General features: G+C 39.8%; 2 protein-coding genes across 2 annotated transcripts in view; one reads left to right on the top strand and one right to left on the bottom strand.

Moving 5' to 3' along the window:
* Positions 1 to 2,546: 2,546 nt before the first annotated feature.
* LOC124135154 overlaps positions 2,547 to 27,828 on the bottom strand; it is a 39,587-nt gene continuing 14,305 nt past the window's right edge. Inside the window, exons 6-13 of the mRNA XM_048395844.1 lie at positions 14,476 to 15,029; positions 13,303 to 13,353; positions 12,187 to 12,317; positions 11,289 to 11,549; positions 6,358 to 6,456; positions 5,937 to 5,972; positions 5,639 to 5,704; positions 2,547 to 5,347 (exon numbers count right to left, since the gene is read on the bottom strand). Of these exons, the coding sequence (XP_048251801.1) occupies positions 5,171 to 5,347; positions 5,639 to 5,704; positions 5,937 to 5,972; positions 6,358 to 6,456; positions 11,289 to 11,549; positions 12,187 to 12,317; positions 13,303 to 13,353; positions 14,476 to 15,029 (1,375 nt within the window). The 3' untranslated portion in view covers positions 2,547 to 5,170. The remainder of the gene's footprint in view (positions 5,348 to 5,638; positions 5,705 to 5,936; positions 5,973 to 6,357; positions 6,457 to 11,288; positions 11,550 to 12,186; positions 12,318 to 13,302; positions 13,354 to 14,475; positions 15,030 to 27,828) is intronic.
* Positions 15,140 to 27,043, top strand: LOC124135155 (proprotein convertase subtilisin/kexin type 5-like). The gene is made up of 4 exons (XM_046500372.2): positions 15,140 to 15,412; positions 16,011 to 18,355; positions 19,342 to 19,622; positions 26,594 to 27,043. The coding sequence occupies exons 2-3, from the start codon at positions 16,076 to 16,078 to the stop codon at positions 19,585 to 19,587; spliced, it is 2,526 nt and encodes an 841-aa protein (XP_046356328.2). The 5' UTR covers positions 15,140 to 15,412; positions 16,011 to 16,075; the 3' UTR covers positions 19,588 to 19,622; positions 26,594 to 27,043.

Raw genomic sequence — 27,828 nt, 5'->3', positions numbered from 1 at the left:
CACCGTGGCAATTCCGGTGAAGACCAGCTCCTAAGTATTCCCTGCTTGGCAAGAGAACCTTAAGAGACATGAGAGAGATGACATGCCTGATTGAGTGCCGTTGTGGCCATGTTGAACTTAGGTAAAAATGACGTCAACAGCTTGACACGTACAATAAAGGGAGACCATTTAACGCTGCGCATATCAATGCACCATGGAATCAACACATCCAAAAAAAATTAAAAGTTCGATTAATTAATATTTTTAAGAGAATAACAAACGACAAGATGCGATGTTTACTCCATTAATTACCATCTGTCATTATTCTGTATTGTAAATGTTGTAAAAATGATGTCAATAGCTCGACACGTACAATAAAGGGAGACCATTTGTGGTAAGGTATCTCTGGTATGACACTACCCGTTCCGTCTAAGTGTTTTGTTCACTGCATTGAAATATCAAGTGTTATGTTGACTGCAAAGAAATATAAGTTGTTTTGTCCACTGCAATGAAAACATCACGTTTCCGAAACTCAGCCATACACACTGAAATATATGATAAATATAGAATACTAAACGAGTTCCCGTGTAATACCAATTTTATGAAACGAGTGAATAGGTCTGGTATCTGACGAGCGAAAGCGAGTCAGATACCACAACTATTCACGAGTTTCATAAAATTGGTTTTACACGGGAGCGAGTTTAGTATTTTATTTATTACTTGCCATTTACAACGTTTTTAGAATTATACTGTTGAGTATGAATAGGCTAGCTGACACCTACACGATCCACGGCATAGTCCAATTGAGTTTAACAGAATAATACTTCAAACACGTCAAAAGTTGAAAGGTATGAATTTAATACCATACAACGGTCCACCTTTAGAATTCACAAAATTATCGTAGGGCTAAGACTATCGCAACTCACATACTTTAACTTAGACTAACGACTGTCGTTGCGCTACAATACGATCGCCTTGTGGAACGGGCCTTGTACCTCAAACTTTACAATAACGTCACAATACCCGATGACGTAATTTGTGGAATTTTGTTGCAAGACCCATCGGCGAAACAATGCCATGTGACGTCACCCTAGCAACAAGGTTGCTGGGGTCATCGATTGTGCATAAGCTCCTCTGTGATCTATCAACTCCACACGCAATGTCTTTGAATAAGCCAAGCGATGTTGAGAGCTTTCAATATTTGCTCGTGAAACGTGTTCCGAGAGTACACAAGCACGCGTTTTGGTATTACACAATGTGTAATACAGCTGTATGTTTATTAAACGGGTGATCTCTTCACGGGCAAGTAATAAAGCTTAATATTCAATAGGAAACATGAAGTTTTGAAGCACCACACGAAGTATGAGCAGCTACGACCTCATATTGCAATAGTTGATGTATAAAGATAGTTTTCAAGTCTGTTGCACAACATGATTGTGTTATGTGTTTTTTAAAATAGCATATTAATGCTAAAAACAATTGCCCATATATGTTGTTAGACGTCACTCTCAGCATTATTCCCGCTGTTTTAGACACACTAACGCCTCGCTGGTGTATTATGACACACGATCAACCAAGTCACTGAGCCTGACAACCCAATCCATTATGTCGCCTTTTGCGACCAGCATACGTTGCTGAATACATATTCTAACCAGAAATCCCCACGGGTACGACGTGTATTCTTGGATGAAATAGTTAGTTGTATTGTTTAGTTATACAGTCACACATACCTACCATTGTCTGTTCTGAAATGTATTTTCTGTACATTGTTTATGTGACATTGCTTCACAAATAAATAGTTTTATTGCTTGTAGATTTCACTGATGTCCAGATTAGTAGTCAACAGAAGTAAGGAAGAGAATATATGGATGTCAGCTTCTTTATTATGAGGACATGTAAGGACAAAAAAATGTACATATATATGCTCTCTGCCTCATGGCATTCATTCACCTGATGAAGGAGTAAACATATACTCCGAAACGTTGTGTTCCTCATAATAAAGAAGTTGATATCCATATATTCTCTTCCTTATGTGAATCACTTCTAAATGCCTTTCAAAGACCTAACAGAAGTAAGGCCATGTCTAGCCATGTTTATGACTGCCGTGTCTCACAGTTTATATCATTCTTGCACTCCCAAAGGTATTTCCGCTATTCAATGTGGTCAGTGAGGCCGTCTTATCATCAGTCATTTCTGAGTCAAATCGCATTTTTTTGCATTCATAATTAACTCTGCCTTTAAGATTTACAGTACCTACTATTCAAAAGAAGTTAAAGAACACACGATTCTTTCATATGACTATGGTTAGTCATGAGAGAAAGCGATAGAGTGAGAAAGCGATGGAGGGAGAAAGCGATATTTCCCATAATGCCGTACATTAAAAGTTTTTTGCAGATGTTCAGTGATCCATTTCTATAATTCTCACACCTAGAATATTAATGTTTCAGCATTTTGTAGTAGATAAATGTTAGACATAAATATAGAATGCTATCTCGTTTAGTTTGTATACACGCATGTGTTTATATTCTTGTGGTAAATTAGCAATATTCAGTGACTACAACAGAATGGTCGCTATTCATATTTTATTTTATTCCTAATAATACCCCATTCTTCCTTAAATCTTAAAACTGAAACTTTAAAGGATACATTGAACTGGAACAAATAATGATGTACATACAGATCATACATTGACAAATAACTGCCAGTATTATCAGCCACTGTTTGTACTATTTGCAAGAATTATTTTGTCGGTAAACTGATTTGGAGTTGAAGCCTAACATTTGCTCGTCTGATTTAGGGATGACAATTATATTGCTAAAGAAGCACATGTACATTATTGTTAACGTAAAACCATTCTCAATATGGTTTCTCAAATCACTATATGCATGTACATATATGTATGACACACTGTAACATCATACACTACTCAAAACAAATTAAAGATAACCTACAATTATAAGATTGTATTTTGCAATACAATCAGCCATGACTGGTTAACCATAGTCTTCTTAATTTCTTTTAAAAGTCTATATTTAGATCTTAACCTGATATATTTAGAGAGTATTGCCATGATCCGCCACGCTCTTTCGGGGTGATGGTCATATAAAACTAAATAGGGCCTTAAATCAATCAATTATATTTTACCAAGAAATCTGTGAATTGTTTTAAAATCACCTACGTCTGCACAGTTAAATTATGTAAAACAAATAGTGAGAAAAGTTCAACATTCCCTCCCAATTGAAGCAGATGACACATACGACCACTATAGTGATCAAGAGGGGATATTGCTAACAGAGCGAGAAAGCGATGTCTCCTCTTGGCCACCATACTAAACAGGTTATGTGGTATATATTTGCTTGTTTGAAGCCACACACGGCAATATTCAGGCTATATGTCAGCGTCTTAACCATCGCGTCGGGACCAGACAATCCAGTCATTGATGGTATAGGCCTGTGTGTTTTTTCTCATAAATGTCGCAATATTCCAGTTATTTGACAACGGCCTGTAAATAAGCGAGTTCAGACATTGTAGCACTCGCTAGTTTTTCTGAAAAGCAGGGGCCTATTCTAACACAAGGGGGATGCCTATACTAACAATTCTGAGTTACATTACCTACAGAATCGGGTCGCCGAAATGACCGCATAGGCTCCTTTGTACTGTCAAGAGGCAAGAAATAGTCGTGAAACGTCGTTAAAATACAACAAAGAAGTTGTTAGCCATAAAACATTTATGTCATAACGTGTCCCTTTCTGAATGCCTGTCAACGGCTTAAACGAAAACAGTTCTATATATTGGAAAATAATAAGTCTCGTTACTAAAGTGTCTAATCAGTACCTTTGTACCACATTTGGTCACTGATAACAACCAATAACAGTGATGCATTTTCAGGATTGGGTACAGCTGAATCTCTCGACGAAAAGTTTACGTCAGTGTCCAATGTTGATGATGACGCCTCGCGACCACCATTTGCTAAGCTCTGTGATTATGCATACCGAAAATCTAGATATCATAAAACCCTTCCCGGTAAATATAGCATGAATCCCGACAGGGCCTCTCCACTTGAAACTTGAGACAGTTGATCGACAGTATTACAAATTCAACACGACCATGATTTATTCCAAATAATAGCTCCATCAGCGGATGTTCTTATATCAAATAAATCTACATATGTTACGCATGTACAGGTAACATATTATGCAAATCATAATAATTGATCGCAAAGCAATGCTTGTGTTTAATGTGTTTTTTGTCCTTTTTTGACAAAATTTTTTTATTGTACAATCCGTTCTAAAACTGTACAAATAAACCATCAAGTAACACATCAACACATCTTGTATTCTGTTTGCCCGAATTTAAGAAGACTTGCAAATATTTTACTTATCTTGTTTTCTCAATGTGTGTGCCCTTTTGGGTCGAATGGTCGAAGACGCAATAATTCCCTGTGCCAGGACAAACTTGATACGCTGACAATGTGTTCGAATACCAGATTCACCAGCTGGTTTGTCAGCAGCAGATATGAGCTCGTGTTTCAGAAAATTGATTAATGACTCCGACTTGCATCGGGCATCCTGTAAATGTAAGAGTGAGTTAGAAAACATACTTATAACATGTTGTACATACAATGGCTTGTGTTATCGCTCCGATAAATCTGGTCTCCTGATGAGATAAATATGCAAATGAGATCGCCTAGCGGGAACTACTTTCAAGTTCCATACATCAATGCGATGCTTTCTTTCTCAAATAACTTTTGACTGACGTTCCCAATATGCTTAGATTGAAGTTTCCCAATGTGTAGTCGAAACACGGCTGCAAGTTATTTGGCACTATATATAATACTTGACTGTTTACTCAAAAGTTGTTTGGATACGCGGTTTCTAAATCTACTTCATTGAGTAAAATCACATCTAAAACATCAATATTTCAAGAAGGACATTATATGAGAAAACTTCATGCCCATGTGTTTCCGTACAGTAATACATGTACATATGGAATACAAAATAGGTATTATGATCGCCAAAGGCTCGCATGATATAATTTCTTTTTTCTAATGTATAACATTTACGATACAGGAACACATTCAGCTAATACTCTCTGTATATACAGAATTGAAATTATGTCAAAGAACAATGTAAAGAAATTAGAAAAAAACAATATGACACAGATAGAAGTCAAAACAATCCATTTCACAATCTTATTTTTCCCTGTTCCGCAACATACTCTTTTCCAATGTTTCGCAAATGCATCTATTTCTGAAACAGGTAGGGTGTCTGTTTACAATAGTTGTCCCAGTATTGGATCCATAAATGTGGTCAAAATTGTTTTCAATGAAAGAAAACATCATGCGCCTTCCGGTGATTCGAGCCATTTCCTGAAGAAACAATAAGCAGATTATTTGAATATGTAAAATACACGATTTCTTTAAATAAGTTGAATAGAATCAATTAACTATTCCAATTGAAAGATATTATAAGTGCGTTTGGTTTAAGGCCGCTTTTCGCATTATCCAAGGCATTTTGCGGTGGTATCAAGAACATGCTTTACACCTTTGGTGGGGGGACCCAGGTTCTTCAAAGCGTTACGTAAGGACTTTGGACTTTGACCATTACTTTTAGATCGCACCCTTAGAGTACTACGCCCACACAATGTTACCATATATTACCTCTTTGTCCACGCGATTGTCAGTTTCTTCTTCGAGTGATCTGTACACAATACCACAGATGTAATCCTGTTGACAATTAATGGCGTTATATTAAGGCACATGATGAATTCCTTGTTTTCTAATAGATCATAACTGTTATTTTTGCTAAATACTCCAAAAATAAAATATGCAATAGTAATGCCTAAAATTGTGAGGTAATCCTCGACCTTATCAATTTCCTAGCAACGTCTCTGAAAAAGCCAGGTCACAGAGCCTGATAATCCCATCTAATTTGATCGTGGTATGTGGAAATACTCACCAGACAAGGCTTGATGTTGTAGTACATTATTAGTATCTGAAGCTGTTGTCAGGAAAACGTAGTTCTTTACCATTTCCAAGTATTGAAATATGACTAAGTGAATATGTACAAAATCAACTTTCAGGCCATATCACGAGGGATTTAGAATATATCTTTCAACCAGATCTTGGCAAAACCACTTTTCACTGCCCAAATTCAAAACTCAGATTAGAGACACATCATATGGCCTTTCCTCGTGTGTCACGCAACACATAATACATATTTGATACCTCAGTTCAATCAACCAGACCCCGTTTCACAAAGCGATTTTCAGTCCATGTTAATGGACAAGAATAATGACTGTCGCAGGCCTTAGGTCGCTTTACAGACGTGAAACTTTCGGTTTTAAGTTTCTGGAATTAACAATCAAAGCAAAGGATACACTTGGCGAGTTGGTCAATTGAAAGTTCACAAAGATGTTCGTTTCCAAAATATGCTCAAGGCTATATCTTCGAACCCATTTCTCTACTTTCCTGACTTTCTGTAACAAAACATAATACTTTTAGGCTTTGGTGATTAAATGTATGGAAAAATTACAGTCTCTAACTGTTTATATTATGAATTCCCACGAACTGATGAAGTGTAACTGTCACTTAAATCAATAATGATAGGGTCAACATGGTCACATGGTCAACACGAGCATAGTTTCCCGAAAATAACTCCAAAATGTGTGAAAGGTTTTCATCACATCTAAATAGTAGATCAAATGCGCAGATCATAAAACATTTCAAGAAATACGGAAGAGAATTTATGGATGTCAACTTCTTTATTGTAAGGAAAAGAACGTTTCGGAGTATATGCTTACTCCTTCATCAGGTGAATGAATGCTAAGAGGCAGACAGTATACATATGAACATGTAAGAACAACAAAAGTTATAAGATAACAAAAAGTGGAACCTTAATAAGGGAAGCAAAAAAAGATAATTGGCGCTGATAGGTGATAAGCAATAGACAATGGAAGCCAACACTTTACAGTAGTTAGCGCTGATAGTGTGGATAAGTGGAAGCCAGGGCTTAAATTATCACTGAATGGTATTTGGCAATGGACATTGGGAAAACGGGAGGCCGGGGGTAATTAGCACTGATTGGAAATATACTGAACCGCAAAAGAAACGTCAACATGGATAGATATATGAGAAACCATATTTGTCCAAACACTGTAAACATACTTTGAGACATATTACAAAGATGAAACTTGGCAAAACTGTTCATCAGGGTTGAAATTAAAGTGTCAAATGTTCTTAAAGTGAAATACAACACCAGTCTCTGAGACACTGGCATCACAAGTCAGTATTTCCTGTGTCCGACATGTGCATTGATAACTGCCGTGCAACGATGGAATGGATAAGGCGGTTGATGAAGGCCATAGGCACTTGAGCGCACACTCTGAGGAACGCCTGACGCAGTTCAGCTGCAGTCGTCGGCCTTGGTCGGACGTCATTCAGCCGCCTTTGAATCTCGCTCCACATGTGCTCAATGGGATTTAAATAGGGATAAGCAACTGCATGGTTCTGATACCATTCTGCTGGAGGTGGTCTCTTGTTGATCTCGCAGTGTGGGCACGGGCGTTATCATGCTGAAACTCGTGGTTGAGACGACGTACCAAATGAGACGTGTGGTCTCAAGACTTGATCAATGTACCGAGCTGCTGTGACACCATTGCCTCTCCCTGGACCAATGTTCTGGAAGACCACAGGGCCGACCCTCTGTGTAAGACCAATTCCAGCCCACACCATGATGCTCGGACAACACAGGCATCCGAATAACGTTCCCAACGGCGTCGCCAGACTCTCCCTTTCTCTGCCATCTGCTGTTGAGATAGAGTAACGGCTCTCGTCTGAGAAGAGGACTCTTCTCCACTGCTGGTGGCGCAAATGCTGGTGCTGTATTGCCCACGGAAGACCGTCCTGGCGGTGACGGGGCGTCAGAATGGGTTCTCGGTGTGGCCTGTGACAGTGGAGGTGTCTGCTCGTCAATCGTCGACGCACAGTGTCCGCACAAGTGTGTCGCTGGTGTGACACCATGGTCTGTTGAGCAGTTTCCGCAGCAGTAACAAAGCGATCTTGAAGATGCTGTCGCACAATCTGACGATTCTGACGTCGGTTGGTGACCCTTGGTCTTCCACTACGTGGTCGGTCATCTGTAGTGTTTCTGGTCTGGTACCTTACTTACTTACTTTGGAGATTTAACGTGCGCTTTCCGACTGATGCGTATTTCGCACACGGGCCCGGCCAGGCCATTTAATGTGTTTCCGAAAGGGGCGAAGGTGGTCTGTGCAACCCAAGAGGGGGGTTTTAGGGGTTGCTTATATAGAATTTGGGAATTTTGAGATTTGGAATAGATGCCGATGGGATTGGGGAGGAGAACTAAGGGAGCTGGGTATGGTGGATGTTTGTTTGTTTATGTGATTTTGATTTGGTGAGTTATTGTGTTTTTAGATGCGTTTTATTAGTTCCGTTTTGATTAAGAATACGCCTAAGGCCTTGAAGTTTTCTAGTTTATTTTGTGGGTTTAGTATTGCTTCTAGAGTTAGAGCCTTGTTTAGATTGAGGGTGGTTTGTAATGCGGTTCGATGTGTTAGGTAGTGTGTGCAGTGGATGAGTGCGTGTTCTGGGGTTTCTGGTTGTTTGCAGTGTGGGCAGTTACCTGTAGTGTGTTTTTTATATTTTTTTAGGTGGTTATTTAGGTTGGTGTGTCCTGTTTGGAGTTTAGTGATTACTCTGTCGATTTTTTTGGATGGATGGAGAATTTTTGGTTTGGTTAGTGGTTTGCTGAGCACTTTTTTGATTTGGCTATTTGAGTTTAGATATAGGTTATGCCATTTTTTGGTGATTTTTTGCTTGTTTACACTTTTAATTTCTGATTTTGAGATGGGTAAGTTTAAGCTTATTTCTGGGATTTTGAGGGATAGTTTAGCTGCTTTATCGGCGTTTTCATTACCGTATATTCCTACGTGGGCGGGTATCCACAAGAAGGTTATTTGTTTGCCTGCCTTAGTTAGGTCGTTGGAGCTTTTAAGTATTTGATTTATTAATTTAGGTCGGTTTTTGGTATTTTTGTTTTGGAGGGCTTGCAGTCCACTTAGGGAGTCGGTAAGTATTAGGATTTTTTTGTGGTTTTTGGATTCTTGATTATGGAGGGCTGAGGCCATGCCCATTAGTTCTGCCGTGAATATTGATTGGTTGTTTGGGAGTCGGAAGGATTGTGTGGTTTTAGTTGGTTGTGTGGTATGGACTCCGAAACCTGTGTGTTTGGAGGTCGGATCTGAGGATCCGTCCGTGTAAATGTGACACCAATTTGGCCAATTTTCGTGTATGTATGCTAGTGTGGTAGTTTTAGCTATGTTTGGGTCGGTTTGTTTATTTATTTGGCTAGCTAGTGTTGTGTCTATTTTGGGTATTTTAAGTTTAGGGGTGAAGATATTTGATTGTTTGCAGTTTTGTTTAAGATTTTTAATTTGGTGTTCATTTAGGTAGTTTGTTATTCTTTGGGATATTGGGGTAAGTAAGGGGTGTTTACGAGCTAGAGCTTGGTTTTTGGGGCTGATGTTTTGGTTTATTAAGTTTTGGATGAGAGGGTTTGATTGGGACGCGGCCCAGAAATTTAAGCTTAGCTGTTCCCTGCGTAGACTTAGTGGCATTTCTCCTAAGATTGGTCTGGTACCCATGCCGGAGCCTGTATATAGTCCTTACGTGGCTACTTGCCGGGCGCTTTGTCCAGCTTGCAATCGTCCAAGGGCTTGGTGTCGCTGATTTCTTGTCAATCTTGGCATGTGGTAGCAATTCAATAAGGAATTAATGTTATCCCATCTCGGTGGATTTATATAGGCCAAGAACGCATGTGCATTTCAATTTGCACGGAACTCACACGTGCCTCGGGTTACCATGGCCGTTGGCGTGATGCGTTTGGGGGATCGGTTTTATTGTCATCTGCTTTTGGGTTTTTTATCATCAAATTTCAATTTTCCGGACAAGGTAATGTTAAATTTTAGAAACTTTGACAAAAAATACCCAGGTATTTATATGGCAACTTTTCATGCAATGTTACTTGGGGTGGAATGGAATTAGCAATCGACAACTGGAAGCCAGGGCTTAAATTATGACTGCTTCGTAATGAGGAATAGACATTGGGCAAACGGGAGGCCGGGGGTAATTAGCACTGATAGGAAATATAAGGGAAATAGCAATGGACAACTGGAAGCCAGGGCTTAAATTATCACTGCTTCGTAATGGGCAATGGACATTGGGCAAAAGGGAGGCCGGGGGTAATTAGCACTGATAGGTAAAAAGAATGGATAAAGCAATAGGCAAATGGAAGCCAGCCAGATAATTAGCACCGACAAAGATCAAAGCAATAAGTCCCAAGAAGTTGACATCAATAAATTCTCTTCCTTGTGTATCACTTTTAAATGCCTTTCAAAGACTTGATTTCAGGAAATGTTTTGATGACTTTATAAAATGAAATAAGCAGGCCACTTTCAAGAAAGCGATAAACCCTTTCCATCTTCATAAGCAATCCCCGTCATAACATGATTGCGACTCCATAATAATAACATAGAAGGTGGCATGTAACTTCAGTAGCTAGTTTACACAGTACGGAACACAATATTAAACAATAGATTTCCACCGATCAGTGAAAATAACTATTTTGAACAATACCGTTTATACCATTCAATTGAGTAAATGAGTGAGTTGTGTTTAAAATGCTACTTTTAACAGTATTTTCCAGTTATATAATGGCGTGTTAGCTTCATGTGGGAGGAAAACCTGAAGTGATGCAGGACTCAGACGTTTACCACTTCGGTGAAACCCACGAGCACGGATACCGTTCAAGGAATCGTGTTCAATTTGTAGATATGTAAACGTTAATTAAGTTAGAAAACTATTCTAACTAACTGGTTAATACAAACACAAGCGTCATTCATGTGACTTTCTGTGAGACGAAATGATATCGAGGGGCCAACAGAAAGGTCATTTACATGATAAGGAAACACATATAAACACAGGGGGCGGTCGGGTAGCCTAGTGGTTAAAGCGTTCGCTCGTCACGCCGAAGACCCGGGTTCGAATCCCGACATGGGTACAATGTGTGAAGCCCATTTCTGGTGTCCCCCGCCGTGATATTGCTGGAATATTGCTAAAAGCGGCGTAAAACCATACTCACTCACTCACTCGCATATAAACACTGATCAAGTTCTAGTCGCCAAATGTCAAAGTCACTGCATAAACCCACAGTTCAAATCAAAGGCACATTGCAAATTAATTGTCGTTTTAATTTAATTATCAATTTGCTGTTTATTGATAATGTACTCACCCAGCGGTACAGAACGACCCAGCTTATCATGTGTGTTATCGTCAGTCCTGGTACAAGCCCAAACCACATGAACGTGGCATCAAATAAAGGAGTCACTTCCGTGTGAACTATTGCGACAATGAATGTTATGAATAAAAACCACAGCACTAAACCAATGCCGCACAGACTCCAAAAATGGGACCGACTTCTGAGTGAGAAGTACTTCATACTCGCTGATTTGTTGATGACATTCTTCGCTTCATAATATGCTCTTTCCGCAAACTGAAATGAAAGGGATCTATCAACAACGTTAGTGTATTGTAAGTATTAGACTTTGGTTTCACGTTTGTTTGAAAGTATTCCAGTTACACCACAATGTTTCAGATCAATGTCTGAAAGTCAACAGTGATGCAGATCGTAGACGTATTAGCTGTAGTATTAGTGTATAGGTTAGTGTGAAGTGTAGTGTATGGTATTAGTGTTTGGTCTTAGTTTTGTTTATTTGTTGTTTAACGCCGCACACTGCAATATTTCAGTTATATGACGGCGGACTGTAAATAATCGAGTCTGGACCAGACAGTCCAGTGATTGACATCATGCACATCGATCCACGCAATTGGGATACAATGACATGCATTAACAAAGTCAGCGAGGTTGCCCACCCGGTCACGTTAGTCGCCTCTTACGACAAGTATTAGAAGTGTAGTAGAAATAGTAGTATTAGTTGAGTATGGCATTTATATTAGTAAGAGTAGTAATACGGTTAGGTAATTACAAGTTAGTGAAACTAATTTTTAAAACTTTATTTTGAGAGTTTGTCATTTCTACTTCCACTGGTGCTTGTCGTGTGACAGTCGAGTTGGTGAAAAAGTAAATATGGGCGACTGTTAATATGTTGAATATTTCATTTAATAATCACCTTGCTCCCAAGTTGGCGAAGCTTCAACCTTTGATGTCGGTCAAGGTCTCTAAATGACCACGCAGGCCCTCTGCATACAGACTTCATATTTTTTTCACCACTGATTCTGACAATCAGTCCGTTCAACGGTCCTTCAAAAGATAATAAATGTGATTCGGGACACGTGTCTAGCGGAGTTGTTTATATTCATTGTTTCTTGCCAGTATGTATGTCCCCTCGCAATAAACGTGGGCACACATATGTCATACGGAAAATAGGTGCTTTGACCATCTTATGGTAGGTAGTGACGTTCATGACATTTAATCTCCATCTGTAGTGAGTGGGTTAGGTTAAACGCCAATTTGAACTGTATTTGAGTTATATCATGGCGTATCTGCTTGACGTGCGAGGAAATCAGATCTTTGACGTTTACCACTTTGGTGATGCCCACGAGCACATGTGTGGTGCCTAATTGTGTCTTGATCTTTTGCACGTAGCTGGTACTCGTGGGTTTCACCAAACTGAGGTTAACAGATTAACAGATTGTGTGTTTGCTATATACTTGTATGTAGACCTTTTGTAACTCCTACGATCGGGAGAACACTGTTACAATAACACAGAGCAGACTCGTGGTGATTGGAGCATTGTCGTGTCCGGAAACCTGTTCGATGCAAGCACCACATCATTTACATAGTTGAAATTTTGCCACAATTCATATACAGTTCACCCTTATTCACATACATGTCAACTATGTAAATGATTTGGTGCTTGCATATATCATATATATTTCATATACAGTTCATCCTTATTCACATACATGTCAACTATGTAAATGATTTGGTGCTTGCATTTATCATATATATTTCATATACAGTTCACCCTTATTCACATACATGTCAACTATGTAAATGATTTGGTGCTTGCATATATCATATATATTTCATATACAGTTCACCCTTATTCACATACATGTCAACTATGTAAATGATTTGGTGCTTGCATATATCATATCTATTTCATATACAGTTCACCCTTATTCACATACATGTACATGTCCTTATATCACGAGTAAGGATTTCTTGATCGATTACATGAAATACCATTTGGGGTCTACCGAAGTATTTGTGAATACAGTACCTGTTCTGTTCCCTTTAGCTTCGATTTCAGGAACTAGATACTTCATTACGCCTGAAATAGTGAGAGCAAGGTTAAAATGAAAGTAGACTATTTCAACTATTCTACCCTGAAGTAGTTAAGAATGGATGATATCACAACAAGAATGGATTGTTTATTCCATTGAACATTGAATCCAACTCTCTTAAGAGAGTTATGACCTTATATAGACAAGGCATTCTACTGTTAGCTGATAACTGAGCCGAAGAAACGAAAATTGGAATGAAGGTTCAATTCAGGTAGATTTCGTGTCACATGCATGAAGCATCATAATTGCTAATAATGACTTTCTCACACTATTCCTTATATGTGGAGCATACAGGTTTTAAGCAAACTGCAATATTGATAAAGCACTGGTGATAATGATTTCACGATTTTTCAACAATTGTTCATATAGATGTGCCATTATTACCAGTGCTATACCATTATGCTTTGCTTGTATGTTTGTTTGTTGTTCAACGCCGCAGTCAGCGATATTCCAGCTATGTGACGGCGATCTGTAAATATTCGAATCTGGGACAGACATTCCAAACATCGATATTGTGAGCAACGATGCACGCCATGGGAGTACGATGAGGGGCAATCAACGAAGTCACCGAGCCTGACCACCCGAGCCTGACCACACGTGCCTGACCATCCGACCTGACCACCCGAGCCTGACCATCCGACCTGACCATCCGAGCCTGACCACACGAGCCTGACCATCCGAACCTGACCATCCGAACCTGACCACACGAGCCTGACCACACGAGCCTGACCATCCGAGCCTGAGCACCCGAGCCTGACCACCCGAGCCTGACCATCCGAGTACACGAGCCTGACCACACGAGCCTGACATTTCGAGCCTGACCACACGAGCCTGACCATCCGAGCCTGACCATACGACCACAGAGTAGGTTGCCGGGACCTATCCTTACCCGGAGTCAGCACGGGGCCATTCATGCAATGTAAAACATAATTCTTCGGGAGCATACAAGTATCTGAAATTACGTGATTGATCCATATCCTTTTCAGTACTTTCCCTGAACTATGACTTGATTAAAACAACACACATATAGTGTATCACTCCTTCGGGCAAAAGGCATTATAATAATACATAGCATGAAGCGTGTTTCAAAAGTAAAGGCGTGTACATACGAGTATCTTCATCAAAACAGCGTCGGATTCTGAAGACAAAGTCTTCACCGGCAGGAACATCAATGTAATTCAGCGTCTTTAGAATTCCTGGAACATCACATTCACTCAACATGACTGGAATTATCTGGTTTTCTTTGTTTTCAACTGAAACTCCAAAAGCAAAGTTGCGTTCATATTCGCACCACTGACTCTCGATGGCGGCAGGAGAGAGAATGAACACGACCTTCAGGGACTGCAAAATTCCTCTTTGTATTTCAGCTCCAATCGCATGACCAGGAATGAAATCTCGTTTTGGCCAACAGCATGTCAGCCCACAATGCTTTTCCATTGCAGTGACCAGTTGCTCAACCCACTCCACTTCATCTGGCTGATCAGTACAATAGGATATAAATAAATGGTAGTCTTTGTCCTCAGGAAGTGGAGGTATGTCAAAATGAAGGGTGTTCCTCTCTAAGTCTTCTTTTCTCCTTGCTGCCCTCTCTGCCAAAATACGTTCTTGTAAGATTTCAAAGTCCTCCTCACCTGTTGGCTTATTCTCCATACCTGAAAATCTTAAACGTGTTCATATATGAAAACGGATACAAGCACTATCTGAACATTAACTGGGAGTCCTGCATGTTGTTTGTCCATGGACCACCAAAACAATTCATTGCCCTTGTGTCGATTGTAAATATACCTTACAGTCTATCTCACTACCGTGAGTCGAGTTATTCACGACACTGACAAACTTCATTCAGTAAATAGACAAAGCCGTTTTGTTCCCCATGGCTCACTGGCTATTCACAAACTCACGTCTGCTTCGCGTGTTTGCTATCGATAGCCTTTCAGCGTTACTCGAGCGGGAATACCTGTGGTTGTTATGTCACTTCATAGCAACCAGGTACACAAATGTTATGGTTGTGTATTGAGTATTTTCGTCGTTCGTTTTAACTAACCGGTAAGATGTTTTCATATTTTTCATTTTAAATATAATACATAAAGTGTGTTTGTTATCAGTTGTACTTACAATACAAATATACCAGGCTAAAAGGTGATAGATGAGTTCTAGCAGGGTAATTTACCGAAATAGACACACAATTGTAACACACGTTATTATAACAACCCAACTTGTCTACTTAGTTTAAGTATCGTGATTCCATATATCACATATATATATATATATATATATATATATATATATATATATATATATATATATATATTTAATAATATATGTTTATAATAGGATTTTAACTAGACAACGATCAGTATATTTGACATACCTGGATTATGTGGTTGAGTAGCGAATGTTGCCAATGGCACAAACAGCATTGTCAAAACATCCGGTAGTAAGGTCAAGGACGAAATAAATGTAATGTCACTTTTAAGTTACCCGGTGAGCTGAGAACTATTATAAACAGGAAAACTTTCAACATTCTATGTAAAGTAACACTGTAAAGAATGTTGTGTTATACCATGTGCCTTGTATACTACACAATCGCCATATTGATGACTGCTGACTCTATGCCACAAACAATAATATCTTTTCTTTTCAGAGAATGGAAGTTATGTTCCGCCACTCTCAGCCATTCTGAATAAGGCTGCTATAGAATTAGAAGATATGGAGGTGGTTTTGCCATGTACTATTCTGATAGTACTCATTGTGAATGTAAATACATGCCTTACTGGCACCGTGATGTTTGGATACCAAAGTTGGAACTGCATCAGTGTTGACAACTGTAGGAGTAGAAATTTTGTTATTTTTGGTAGAACGTGTATGCGTACCTGTCCCCTTGGAACATACCTTCTGCAAGCCAACAGTTTCTGTTATAACCATTGTCCACGACATACAGTCTTAAACGGAACGGAATGTTTAAACGGAACATACTGTATGTCCCAAAACAACCAGGTACTCTTCAACGGAACATGTCAAGCAACATGCCCTTCTTCCATGCTGTTCAGGAAATATGGAACTTGTTACAGAACTTGCCCAAATGATACAGTTGTTAATGGATCAGAATGCCTGTTTCAAGCAGATTGTAAGAAGAATGGGTTCGTTAATGGCACTGCATGCGTTGATCAGTGCCCTCCAGAATCCAAGTTTATTGCGAATGGTACCTGTCGTCCTGAATGTCCCCCTAGGATACCTGTGACAGCCAATGGAACCCTCTGTCTATCTGTTGAAGAGTGCACTGTGAAAGGAATTGTTTTCAACAACACATGTGTCTCAGGTTGTCCTCATGACCATCCATACAACAACCAGGGCACATGCTATAGAGAATGCCCCATAGGAAAAGTTGCTCTTGGAAATCAATGCATTCCGATTGGTGAGTGTGCACAGAGGAAAATGGTTATGTCAGGAAACTTGTGTATTGCTACGTGCCCGGATGATTTACCTCTTGAGGTTGACAACATATGCCTTTCCAACTGTCATCAACACACAGTTTTATATAGCAATACATGTATTAGTGAACACCATTGTGTTGATAGTTTCTCTCTTTATAGAGTAGTGTATAATGGAACGTGTGTTGATACATGTCCATTAGAAGCGCGCTTTAACCACCAAGGAACATGTGGCAATACATGTCCACGGGGAACAGTTGTCAGTGACTTGCGATGTATTGATTCCCGTCACTGTGTAAACAGTGGGAGGTATATTTCCAATTGGACATGTGTTCCAGAGTGTCCTCAGACCGCACCATTTGTATCAAATGGTGTTTGTTACGATACATGTCCAAATGGCTATGTCATAAGTGCACCAGGACAGGTACGGTGTATAACAGAAGTAAACTGTATCGATCTGAAGGAACACATTCACAATAATACATGTGTAACATCCTGTCCAAGAGAAAGTCCATATATCAATTCAAGCTACTGCTACCAAATGTGTCCCAATGGAACTTTAAGTTTGCCTAATAAGCGATGCATTAGTCCCATGATATGCAATAATCAAGGATTCTTTGAACACGGATCAAAGTGCCTTAATGCTTGTCCACCAACGGCTCCATATACACTGGACAACACCTGTATGTCTACATGTCCAGCAAACAGTACACTGTTCCCAACAAAACGATGTTTGACCCAACTCAGCTGTTCTTCGGAAACGGATGCAGTCACCTACAATGGTTCGTGCTTACCATCATGTCCTCATCATGTCCCATATAAACACGATGGGAAATGCTTCTCCTCTTGTCCACCGGGAATGTTAAGAAAGGAATTTGACTGTGTAATAAATTGTAATGGCGGTGTCATCTACAATGGTTCCTGCTTACCATCATGTCCTCATCATTTCCCATATAAACACGATAGGAAATGTTTCTCCTCTTGTCCACCGGGAATGTTAAGAAAGGAATTTGACTGTGTAATAAATTGTAATGGCGGTGTCACCTATAATGGTTCATGCTTACCATCATGCCCTCAGAATGCTCCATATAAACATAATCGCCAGTGCCTCTCTAAATGCCCAACAGATTTGATCAGAAAAGGGTCTGAATGTGTCAACGAACTCTTGTGTTCGGCCGGCGTTGTGTACAAGGGAGTATGCCTGTCAGTCTGTCCTGATGATGCACCATACATGTACAAGCTTTTATTCGCAGGCACATGCCATTCCGTGTGCCCAAGAAACACAGTTTTGAATGGCTCTGTGTGTATACTTGAACTTTTCTGCATTGCAAATGAGAATGTATTTATCTACAATGGCAGCTGTGTCACAGAATGCCCACCTGGAAGTGCAATGTTCGTCAATCAAGTGTGCTACAATCTCGTAATCGACCACTGTGCCATCAAAGTGATACCTCCTTTGTTCTTGGTGGTGCTGGCTTTACTCGTCCTCTTGGTCTATAATCCTTCAAAGTCGAGGCAAATGAATGAACCACAGATGCCCCTACTTGACGCCGATAAAGTAAGTCTAAATAAGTGTGATTGAATATCATCTTCATACAGCGATCACAATGTATTTTCACAATTGTATGCCGACACTGTCTGTGTTAGTTCAGATCCTTGTTAGAGTTAAAAGAGGGCAAAAGTGTCATGTGTGGCTTGTTTAAAAATTATCTCTATGTAGCAATGTGGTTGAGCAAATCTGAAAACAGTTACTATAACGGAACACTTTCGTTCACATCTGACCCCAATACCTTTAGCTCAAGGATATCACTGGTATATGCATGCGTGAGTGAGTGACCTGAGTGTAACGCCGCTTTCAACAATTATGTCACTTTTATCACGACGTGTCAGATTCATGTGTGGGGAAAGCCTTAGGTGTTGCAGATCTGAGGCTTTTTTGATAAGACCCACGAGTACGGGTAAAGTGATGACAAACGCTTGTTTAAAGCATGGTCCAAAATTAGGAAGAGAGGCTCTGTATATACTTCATATACCTACTAGTTAGTAGATATATGCAACAATCGAATAAAGTAAGCAATATATCTCTCCCGCCAAACTGAATAATTTGATTTGATTTACTAGGAGTAATCGTGACCCTTGGATCCCAAAGTCTTAGGAAATCTGACATGAGACTTTGGTTGATCAGGTAAGGAGTACATTAGATCGAGTTATTTTGGCATATCCTTGGTTGTTTGTTGTCTTTCATCACACTCAGCAAATAGTCCATCATAATGACGGCGTCTTTTAAGTAATTGACCAGAAAATCCAGTTACTTTGAACAACGTCCCTTGCCGTCGGGTACGATGCCACGCAATGAACCATGTAACAGGGGCACACAATTTGTTGCCTCGTACTAGCATAGGTTGCTTGGGACCATTTCTAAGCACATCAGAGTATATGGTACTCACAGATATTTTTGACAATTCTCTAAATTTGTTCAGCTTTCATTTCAAAGGATAGTGTGTATTTAAACCAGTTGGTAAATCATTTTTCTTAACGTTGCAGGAGTTGGATATCGAAGAGAAACAGAAAGACGTGTTCTGCGTCAATATACCAGCACAAGAACCAGACACAACACATAAATATCACGACCAAGGACCAACAGCAGGTGTCGAAGACACACTGGCAATGGTGGAAATACACAACGTCTCAGAGAACATGTTTGTTCAAGACAGAAGTTACATGGACGACTCTGGCATGGCAGATACTGTGTCAATGGCGTCCGCAACTACATCGACAACGACACTCTGATTCAACACATGGGACTTGAGCAGAGCCGGGCGAAGGTTAGCTTATTGAAGAAATAACATCTTCAGTTTTCATGTACATAATATTTTATGTGTGTGCAAATTATTATTTTGTAGTAGTAGTAGTTGTAGTAGTAGGAGGAGGAGGAGGCGATGGAGGTGTAGAAGGTCGAGGGTGAGGGTGGGGAAGTTGAGATTTTGGGAACATCTGCCAAACAAGACAACCTTGATGGGAGACGTCTTAATTTTGTTCCGAATGCAGACATTTTGTTTATAAACGCCCAGTATAAACTGTTGCAATCAAGTGGTGTTTGAGACGTACGTGTGTGTACCACGGGACTGGTAACGTGCGGTTCCACGGGACTGTTAACGTGTGGCATCGCCGGCCGCTGCAGCATACGCAGCTCTTAACGCTGTCTTCGAATCGGGTTCAGCAAAATGTCCTCTGATAATTATAGCGAAACCCTAACAAAAGAATTCAAGTCGTCTGATAATAACATTTGAAGTCATGTCACTTATAAAGAGATTCTATGTACATATCACATGTCACCTTAAACCAAAAGATGAAAGTGCACAAAGAATAGGTTGAGACATGGGACAACAAGCACACACAGGATAGCCGTGAATACTGTGGTAGTCAAATTGTAGTTGTAGTAGTAGTAGTAGTAGGAGTAGTAGTAGTAGTAGTAGTAGTAGAAGTAGTAGTAGTAGTATTAGTAGTAGTAGTAGTAGTAGATGTAGTAGTAGCAAAAGCAACAGTTGTCATAGTTGTAGTAGTTGTAGTAGTAGTAGTAGTAGTAGTAGTAGTAGAAGTATTTGTAGTAGTAGCAGTAGCAGCAGTAGTAGCAGTAGATGTAGTAGTAGCAACAGCAACAGTTGTCGTAGTAGTAGTAGTTGTCGTAGTACTAGTAGTAGTAGTAGTAGTAGTAGTTCGGGGGGAACACCGGGGAAATACCGTTCTGTTTGACGTTGCATGAGCGGGCATTTTAGATGGGGTCTATGCGGGTAATGGAAACCGGTTCTTCAGTGTGACTAGCGAACGTTTTAACCAACAGCTACTCCACGTCTTCGTTCGCCGTATACCAATAGAGTTACCTCCCTTCGACCACAGAAGGTCTCCATTGAGAAGTGTCACATGTGTCAAGTTGTTCTTGTCTGTTTGCGATATTTAAATACCTTTGGCCACTGTCCATGCTATTACGCTGTACTTTATCAACCAATAAAACCTTGCTGTTCTTAGAAAGGGTGATATTCTATCTTCAAGGAGTAATTGCTTCACAAACTTAAGAGTTTTACGTAGCCAGGTGTAATATTCCAGCGTGTATGAAATGACAAACTGCGTTAATGACATGCCACACCTGGGGAACAATGGAAATATGTATAAATTTAAACAAAACTGGAATGGTTGACCTTCTGTTCAGATATTCGATACACAGGTTTGATTTTGCTCTTTTGTATTGAGTTAAAGCGATATAAAAGACTCCATTTTCTTGAGTGTACAAAGAAGCATATACTGTCATTTCAGCGACCCGTCTCGTGGGGACCAATTGTAACTCGGAATCGCAATGGGGTTATGAAAGCTTGACATTTCTTTCTGTTAGTATAAACACACAAACACACAAACACACACCCAGCCCCCCCCGCCCCCCCCCCCCCTCCCCCAGCCCCTCCCTTGTGTTAGTATAGGCATCTCCTTGTGTTAGTATATATAGCCATCTCCTTATGTCAGTATCATCTCCTTGTGTAAGTATAGGAATCAACTTATGTAAGTGTAGGCATCTCCTTGTGTTAGTATAGTGAGTGAGTGAGTTTCGGTTCAACGCCGCTTTTAACAGTATTCCAGTTATATCACGGCGTGTCAGCTTAATGTGGGAGGAAAGCCCGAAGTGATGCAGGTGTTAGTATAGGCATCTCCTTGTGTCAGTATAGGAATCTCCTTGTGTTAGTAGAGGCATCTCCTTATGTCAGTATCATCTCCTTGTGTAAGTACAGGAATCTCCTTATTGTTACTACAGGAATCTCCTTATGTTAGTATAGGAATCTCCTTATGTTAGCATAGGCATCTCCTTATGTCAGTATAGGCATCTCATTGTGTTAGTATAGGAATCTCCTAGTTATAGTATAGGAATATCCTTATGTAAGTACAGGAATCTCCTTGTGTCAGTATAGGATTCTCCTTGTGTAAGTATAGGAATCAACTTATGTAAGTATAGGCATCTCCTTGTGTTAGTATAGTGAGTGAGTGAGTTGGGTTTAACGCCGCTTTTAACAGTATTCCAGTTATATCACGGCGTGTCAGCTTAATGTGGGAGGAAAGCCCGAAGTGATGCAGGTGTTAGTATAGGAATCACCTTGTGTTAGTAGAGGCATCTCCTTATGTCAGTATCATCTCCTTGTGTAAGTACAGGAATCTCCTTATTGTTAGTGTAGGAATCTCCGTATGTTAGCATAGGCATCTCCTTATGTCAGTATAGGCATCTCATTGTGTTAGTATAGGAATCTCCTTGTTATAGTATAGGAATATCCTTATGTAAGTACAGGAATCTCCTTGTGTCAGTATAGGATTCTCCTTGTGTCAGTATAGGAATCTCCTTATGTTAGTATTGGAATCTCCTTGTGTTAGTATAGGAATCTCCTTGTGTTATTAGAGGCATCTCCTTATGTCAATATCATCTTCTTCTGTAAGTACAGGAATCTCCTTATGTTAGTATAGGAATCTCCTTGTGTTAGTATAGGAATCTCTTTATGTTAGTATAGGAATCTCCTTATGTTAGTATAGGAATCTCCTTGTGTCAGTATCGGAATCTCCTTATGTTAGTAAAGGAATCTCCTTGTGTTAGTATAAGCATCTTCTTGTGTTAGTATAGGAATATCCTTGTGTTAGTACAGGCATCTCTTTGTGTTAATATAGACATCTCCTTGTGTTAGTATAGGAATCTCCTTATGTTAGTATAGAAATCTCCTTGTGTTAGTATAGGAATCTCCTAATGTTAGTACAGGCATCTCCTTGTGTTAGTAAAAAATGGGCATCTCCTTACGTCAGTATCATCTCCTAGTGTAAGTGTAGGAATCTCCTTATGTTAGTACATGCATCCCCTTGTGTTAGGAAAGGACTCTCCTTGTGTTAGTAAATGAACCTCCGTGTGTTACTAAAGGAATCTCCTTATGTTAGTATAGGAATATCCATGCGTTGGTACAGGCTTCCCATTATGTAAGTATAGGAATGTCATTATGTTAGTATACGAATCTCCTGATGTTAGTATAGGAATCTCCTTATGTAAGTATAGGAATCTGCTTATGTTAGTATAAGAATCTGCTTATGTTAGTACAGGGATCTCCTTATCCTAGTATAGGAATCTCCTTGTGTAAGTATAGGAACCTCCTTGTGTTAGTACAGGAATCTCCATATGTTAGTATAGGAATCTCTTTATGTTAGTATAGGAATCTCCTTATGTTAGTATAGGAAACGCCTTGTGTTAGTATAGGAATCTCCTTGTGTTAGTATAGGAATCTCCTTATGTTAGTAAAAGAATCTCCTTGTGTTAGTATAGGAATCTCCTTATGTTAGTAAAAGAATCTCCTTGTGTTAGTATAGGAATCTCCTTATGTCAGTATAGGCATTTCCTTGTAGTTAGTAAAGGAATCTCCTTGTGTTACTACAGGCATCTCCTTGTGTTAGTATAGGCATCTCCTTGTGTTAGTATAGGGATCTCCTTGAGTTAGTACAGGCATCTCCTCTGTAAGTATAGGCATCTCCTTGTGTTAGTATAGGAATCTCCTTGTGTCAGTATAGGAATCTCCTTAGGTTAGTATAGGAATATCCTTATGTTAGTATAGGAATCTCCTTGTGTCAGTATAGGAATCTCCTTATGTTAGTAAAAGAATTTCCTTCTGTTAGTATAGAATCTCCTTATGTTTGTATAGGCATCTCCTTCTGTCAGTATAGACATTTCCTTGTGTTAGTATAAGAGTCTCCTTGTGTTAGTACAGGCATCTCCTTGTGTTAGTTTAGGCATCTCCTTGTGTTAGTATAGGAATCTCCTTGTGTCACTATAGGAATCTTCTTATGTTAGTAAAGGAATCTCCTTGTGTTAGTATAGGAATATCCTTATGTTAGTATAGGCATCTCCTTATGCCAAGATAGGTATCTCCTTGTGTTAGTATACATGTAGGAATCTCCTTGTGTAAGTATAGTAATCTCCTTGTGTTAGGATAGGAATCTCCTTTTGTGAGTACAGGCCTCTCCTTGTGTTTATATATTTAGGCATCTCCTTATGTCAGTATCATCTCCTAGTGAAAGTGTAGGAATCTCCTTATGTTAGTACATGCATCCCTTTGTGTTAGTAAAGGAATCTCCGTGTGTTAGAAAAGACATCTCCTTATGTTAGTATAGGAATCTCCTTGTGTTAGTACAGGCATCTCCTTGTGTTAGTACAGGCATCTCCTTGTGTAAGTATAGGCATCTCCTTATGTGAATACAGGCATCCCCTTATGTTAGTACAGGCTTCTCCTTGTGTTAGTACAGGCATCTCCTTGTGTAAGTATAGGAATATCCTTATGTGAGTACAGGCATCCCCTTGTGTTAGAACAGGCATCTCCTTGTGTTAGTACAGGTACCTCCTTGTGTTAGTACAGGCATCTCCTTGTTTTAGTACAGGCATCCCCTTGTGTTAGTACAGGCATCCCCTTGTGTTAGTATAAGCATCCCCTTGAGTTAATAAAGGAATCTCCTTGTTTAAGTATAGGAATCTTCTGGTGTTGATAGAGACATCTCCTTGTGTTAGTACAAGCATTTCCTTGTGTGAGTACAGGAATCTCCTTATGTTATTAAAGGAATCTCCTGATGTAAGTATAGGAATCTCCTTCTGTTGGTAAAGGAAACTCCTTATGTCAGTACATGAATATTCTTGTGTTTTACAGGAATCTCCTTATGTTCGTACAAGCATCTCCTTGAGTTAGTAGAAGCATCACCTTGTGTTAGTACATGCATCTCCTTGTGTTAGTTCAGGCATCCCCTTGTGTTACTACAGGCATCTCCTTACGTAAGTATAGGAATCTCCTTGTGTTAGTACAAGCATCTCCTTGTGTTAGTACAGGCATATCCTTGTGTTAGTACAGGAATATCCTTGTGTTAGTACATGGATATCCTTATGTATCAGTGCAGGCATCGCCCTATGTAAGTACAGGCATCACCTTATGTTAGTATAGGAATCTCCTTATGTTAGTAAAAGAATCTCCTTGTGTAAGTATAGGAATCTCCTTATGTTAGTACAGGCATCTCATTGTGTTAGTACAGGCATCTCCTTGTGTAAGTATAGGAATATCCTTATGTTAGTACAGGCATCCCCGTGTGTTAGTACAGGCATCTCCTTGTGTTAGTACAGGTACATGTACCTCCTTGTGTTAATACAGGCATCTATTTGTTTTAGTAAAGGCATCCCCTTGTGTTAGTTTAAACATCGCCTTGTGTAAGTACAGGCACACACACACACACACACACACACACACACACACACACACACACACACACACACACACACACACACACACACACACACGGCCCTTGTGTTAGTACAGGCAACCCCTTGTGTTAGTTTAAACATCGCCTTGTGTAAGTACAGGCACACACACACACACACACACACACACACACACACACACACACACACACACACACACACACACACACACACACACACACACACACACACACACACACACACACACAACACACACACACACACACACACACACACACACACACACACACACACACACACACACACACACGGCCCTTGTGTTAGTACAACCCCCCTTTGGATTCCGGATTAGAAGCTGCCCCCTCTCCCTTTAGACATGCCCCAGCCCGGGCTAGGTTAAAACAAGAATTGCAGTTAGATCCGCTATCTGTCATAGATCTCCTAAAGCCAAGAGATGCAATAGCGAAGGCCAAACTAACTCTATTTCTGAGAGATGGACAGCTGCTCGAACGTATATAAACAGAGCAGCCAAGGATAAAAATGAAATCACATCAATATAAGAAAATAGAAATCATATCAATGCAAAAACAGAAATTATGTGAACACCGAACTCACAATAGATATGTGAACCCTTCTCACACACAGGAGTCCCAAAGAGGGACAGGTCAGCCGAAATTGCTTAGGCAGAAGGCGACCTCTTAAACACCTAATGCAACAACAACAACACAGCTGGAATATTGCCAAATGCGGCATAAAACAGGGAACAGACACACACATTGTACCACGACGGAGTGGCTCGTTGCGTACATTATCTATCACTGGATTATCTGGTCCACATTGGTTATTTACAATCAGTTGTCATACAGCTGGAATATAACTTAGTGTGGCTTCAAACAAGCAAACAAAACACATACTTCGCGTATTTAGCAGTGATTTGTAATATGATGTGGCCAAAGGCAAAATCAAATTGCATAATGGCTCTGAGAGTTTAGACTTTTTAGTTCAGCTGATGCTTTCAAATAGCTTCAAGCCTCCATGCGTTCACTTCCCACTCGCGGATCCGTCTTGACTCTGACACTAGACCCATCCTCAGGAACGTATAGGCGCTGTTTAGTATTTTGATAGGAGGGCACACTAGGAGAGTTTACTGTTTTTCAAAACCACACTTGCCCGGGAAACATTGGCGCTATCACTGTAGCATAGTCTTTCCGTTTCATTTTGTCGACTTTGTTTGTGAGCAAGTATGATATAACCGTGAGACATATAAACATGATTAGACATTAGACGTCAATTTATATTTCCTTCTGATAATACATTGAAGTCTTGGAGCATCACAACAGCTCTATCTCTCATATATACTCATACATTCCTGTGTCTTTTTATCAGTTTTGCTGAGCAAGGATGCTGATGCTGATAATAATAATGCGTGTACAAATATTGCGCTAGCCTCCATACCGTCGATCCATGCTCAAAACGCTGACATTATTACCCCGGTCAAAGGATCAATGTCCACTCGATTTTCATTTGCAGCTCTCTGGGGATTATGCAACCTAAGCTGCTATCTCAGGCGCGAGAAGGTTGGGCCTCAGTCATCTTAAGCATCTCATCCTACCGGGTACCTGTAGGACACGGCAGTCATAAACATGGCTAGACATAGACTTGTCACTGCTGACTACTGATCTGGACAACATCAATTAACACAACAATCAATTGGACATAAGTGAGTGAGTGAGTGGGTATGGTTTTACGCCGCTTTTAGCAATATTCCAGCAATATCACGGCGGGGGACACCTGAAATGGGCTTCACACATTGTACCCATGTCGGGAATCGAACCCGGGTCTTCGGCGTGGCGAGCGAACGCTTTAACCACTAGGCTACCCGACCGCCCCAATGGGACATGATGATTTATACACTGATGTAGACAATGCCCCTGTTGAACAGCGTGTATCAATAAATTCGGACGCCTTTTGTTGAATCTATACTTTGTTCTTCGTATGTTTATACGAAATGAGAAAATTTACGGTGATAGAGCAGGCGAGTTTACGTTTCTAGGAGAAACTGGTTCTTGTGTTGTTGATTTTTTATTGCATTTGTTGATTTTTTTTTCTAGTATGTAGATATGTTAACTGTTGGTGATCGATCAGATACAGGATATTTCCCCCTTGAGTTATCCTGCAGGTTTCTTTCTAGCAATCGTGCCATACATAGTTTAGACCATGAGAATTATGTCTCTATGAACAGTACATATTCATGGAACGAAACGAAGGAAAGTTAACCACACTGAGAGGGTCCATGCATATTCATTAAAATTCTTTGATAGATAAATTGAAGCTAATGTAGAGGAGGGGATGACATATTTGGTACAGTATGTTCTTGACTCGGCGTCCAGTATGAAGAAACAGACTAAACATGGTGAAACAAAACACGATTAACCAAAGTTGAATGTAGCATGTAGGTCGGTAAGATCTGAATCCGTGGAGGCTCTGTCAAAAGGTATAGGTCTTGATAAAACAAATATTGTTATATTTTGTAGAGGTGGTCGAGTGGCTGCAAGAGAGAAATGTTGTTGTTTTTTAAGGTTAATGTATTAATGTTGTAAATGAATACAAATGACTTGGCATATTGTTTACCCATACACTGAATCTGCTTGTGTCTGTAATTAATCTCACTAACAGAGCAAAGAAAGCTCTGTTACAAGTCCACTCTGTTATCTTCAAGCTTGGAGTTATTTCACCGAAAACGTATTTTACGATATGAGATATGG

The sequence above is a fragment of the Haliotis rufescens genome, unplaced genomic scaffold (assembly GCF_023055435.1).
Source record: "Haliotis rufescens isolate VD_foot unplaced genomic scaffold, xgHalRufe1.0.p SCAF_15, whole genome shotgun sequence".
NCBI lineage: Eukaryota > Metazoa > Mollusca > Gastropoda > Lepetellida > Haliotidae > Haliotis > Haliotis rufescens.
Note: the sequence above shows the minus strand (reverse complement) of the source record. Positions and strands in the feature narration are given on the sequence as shown.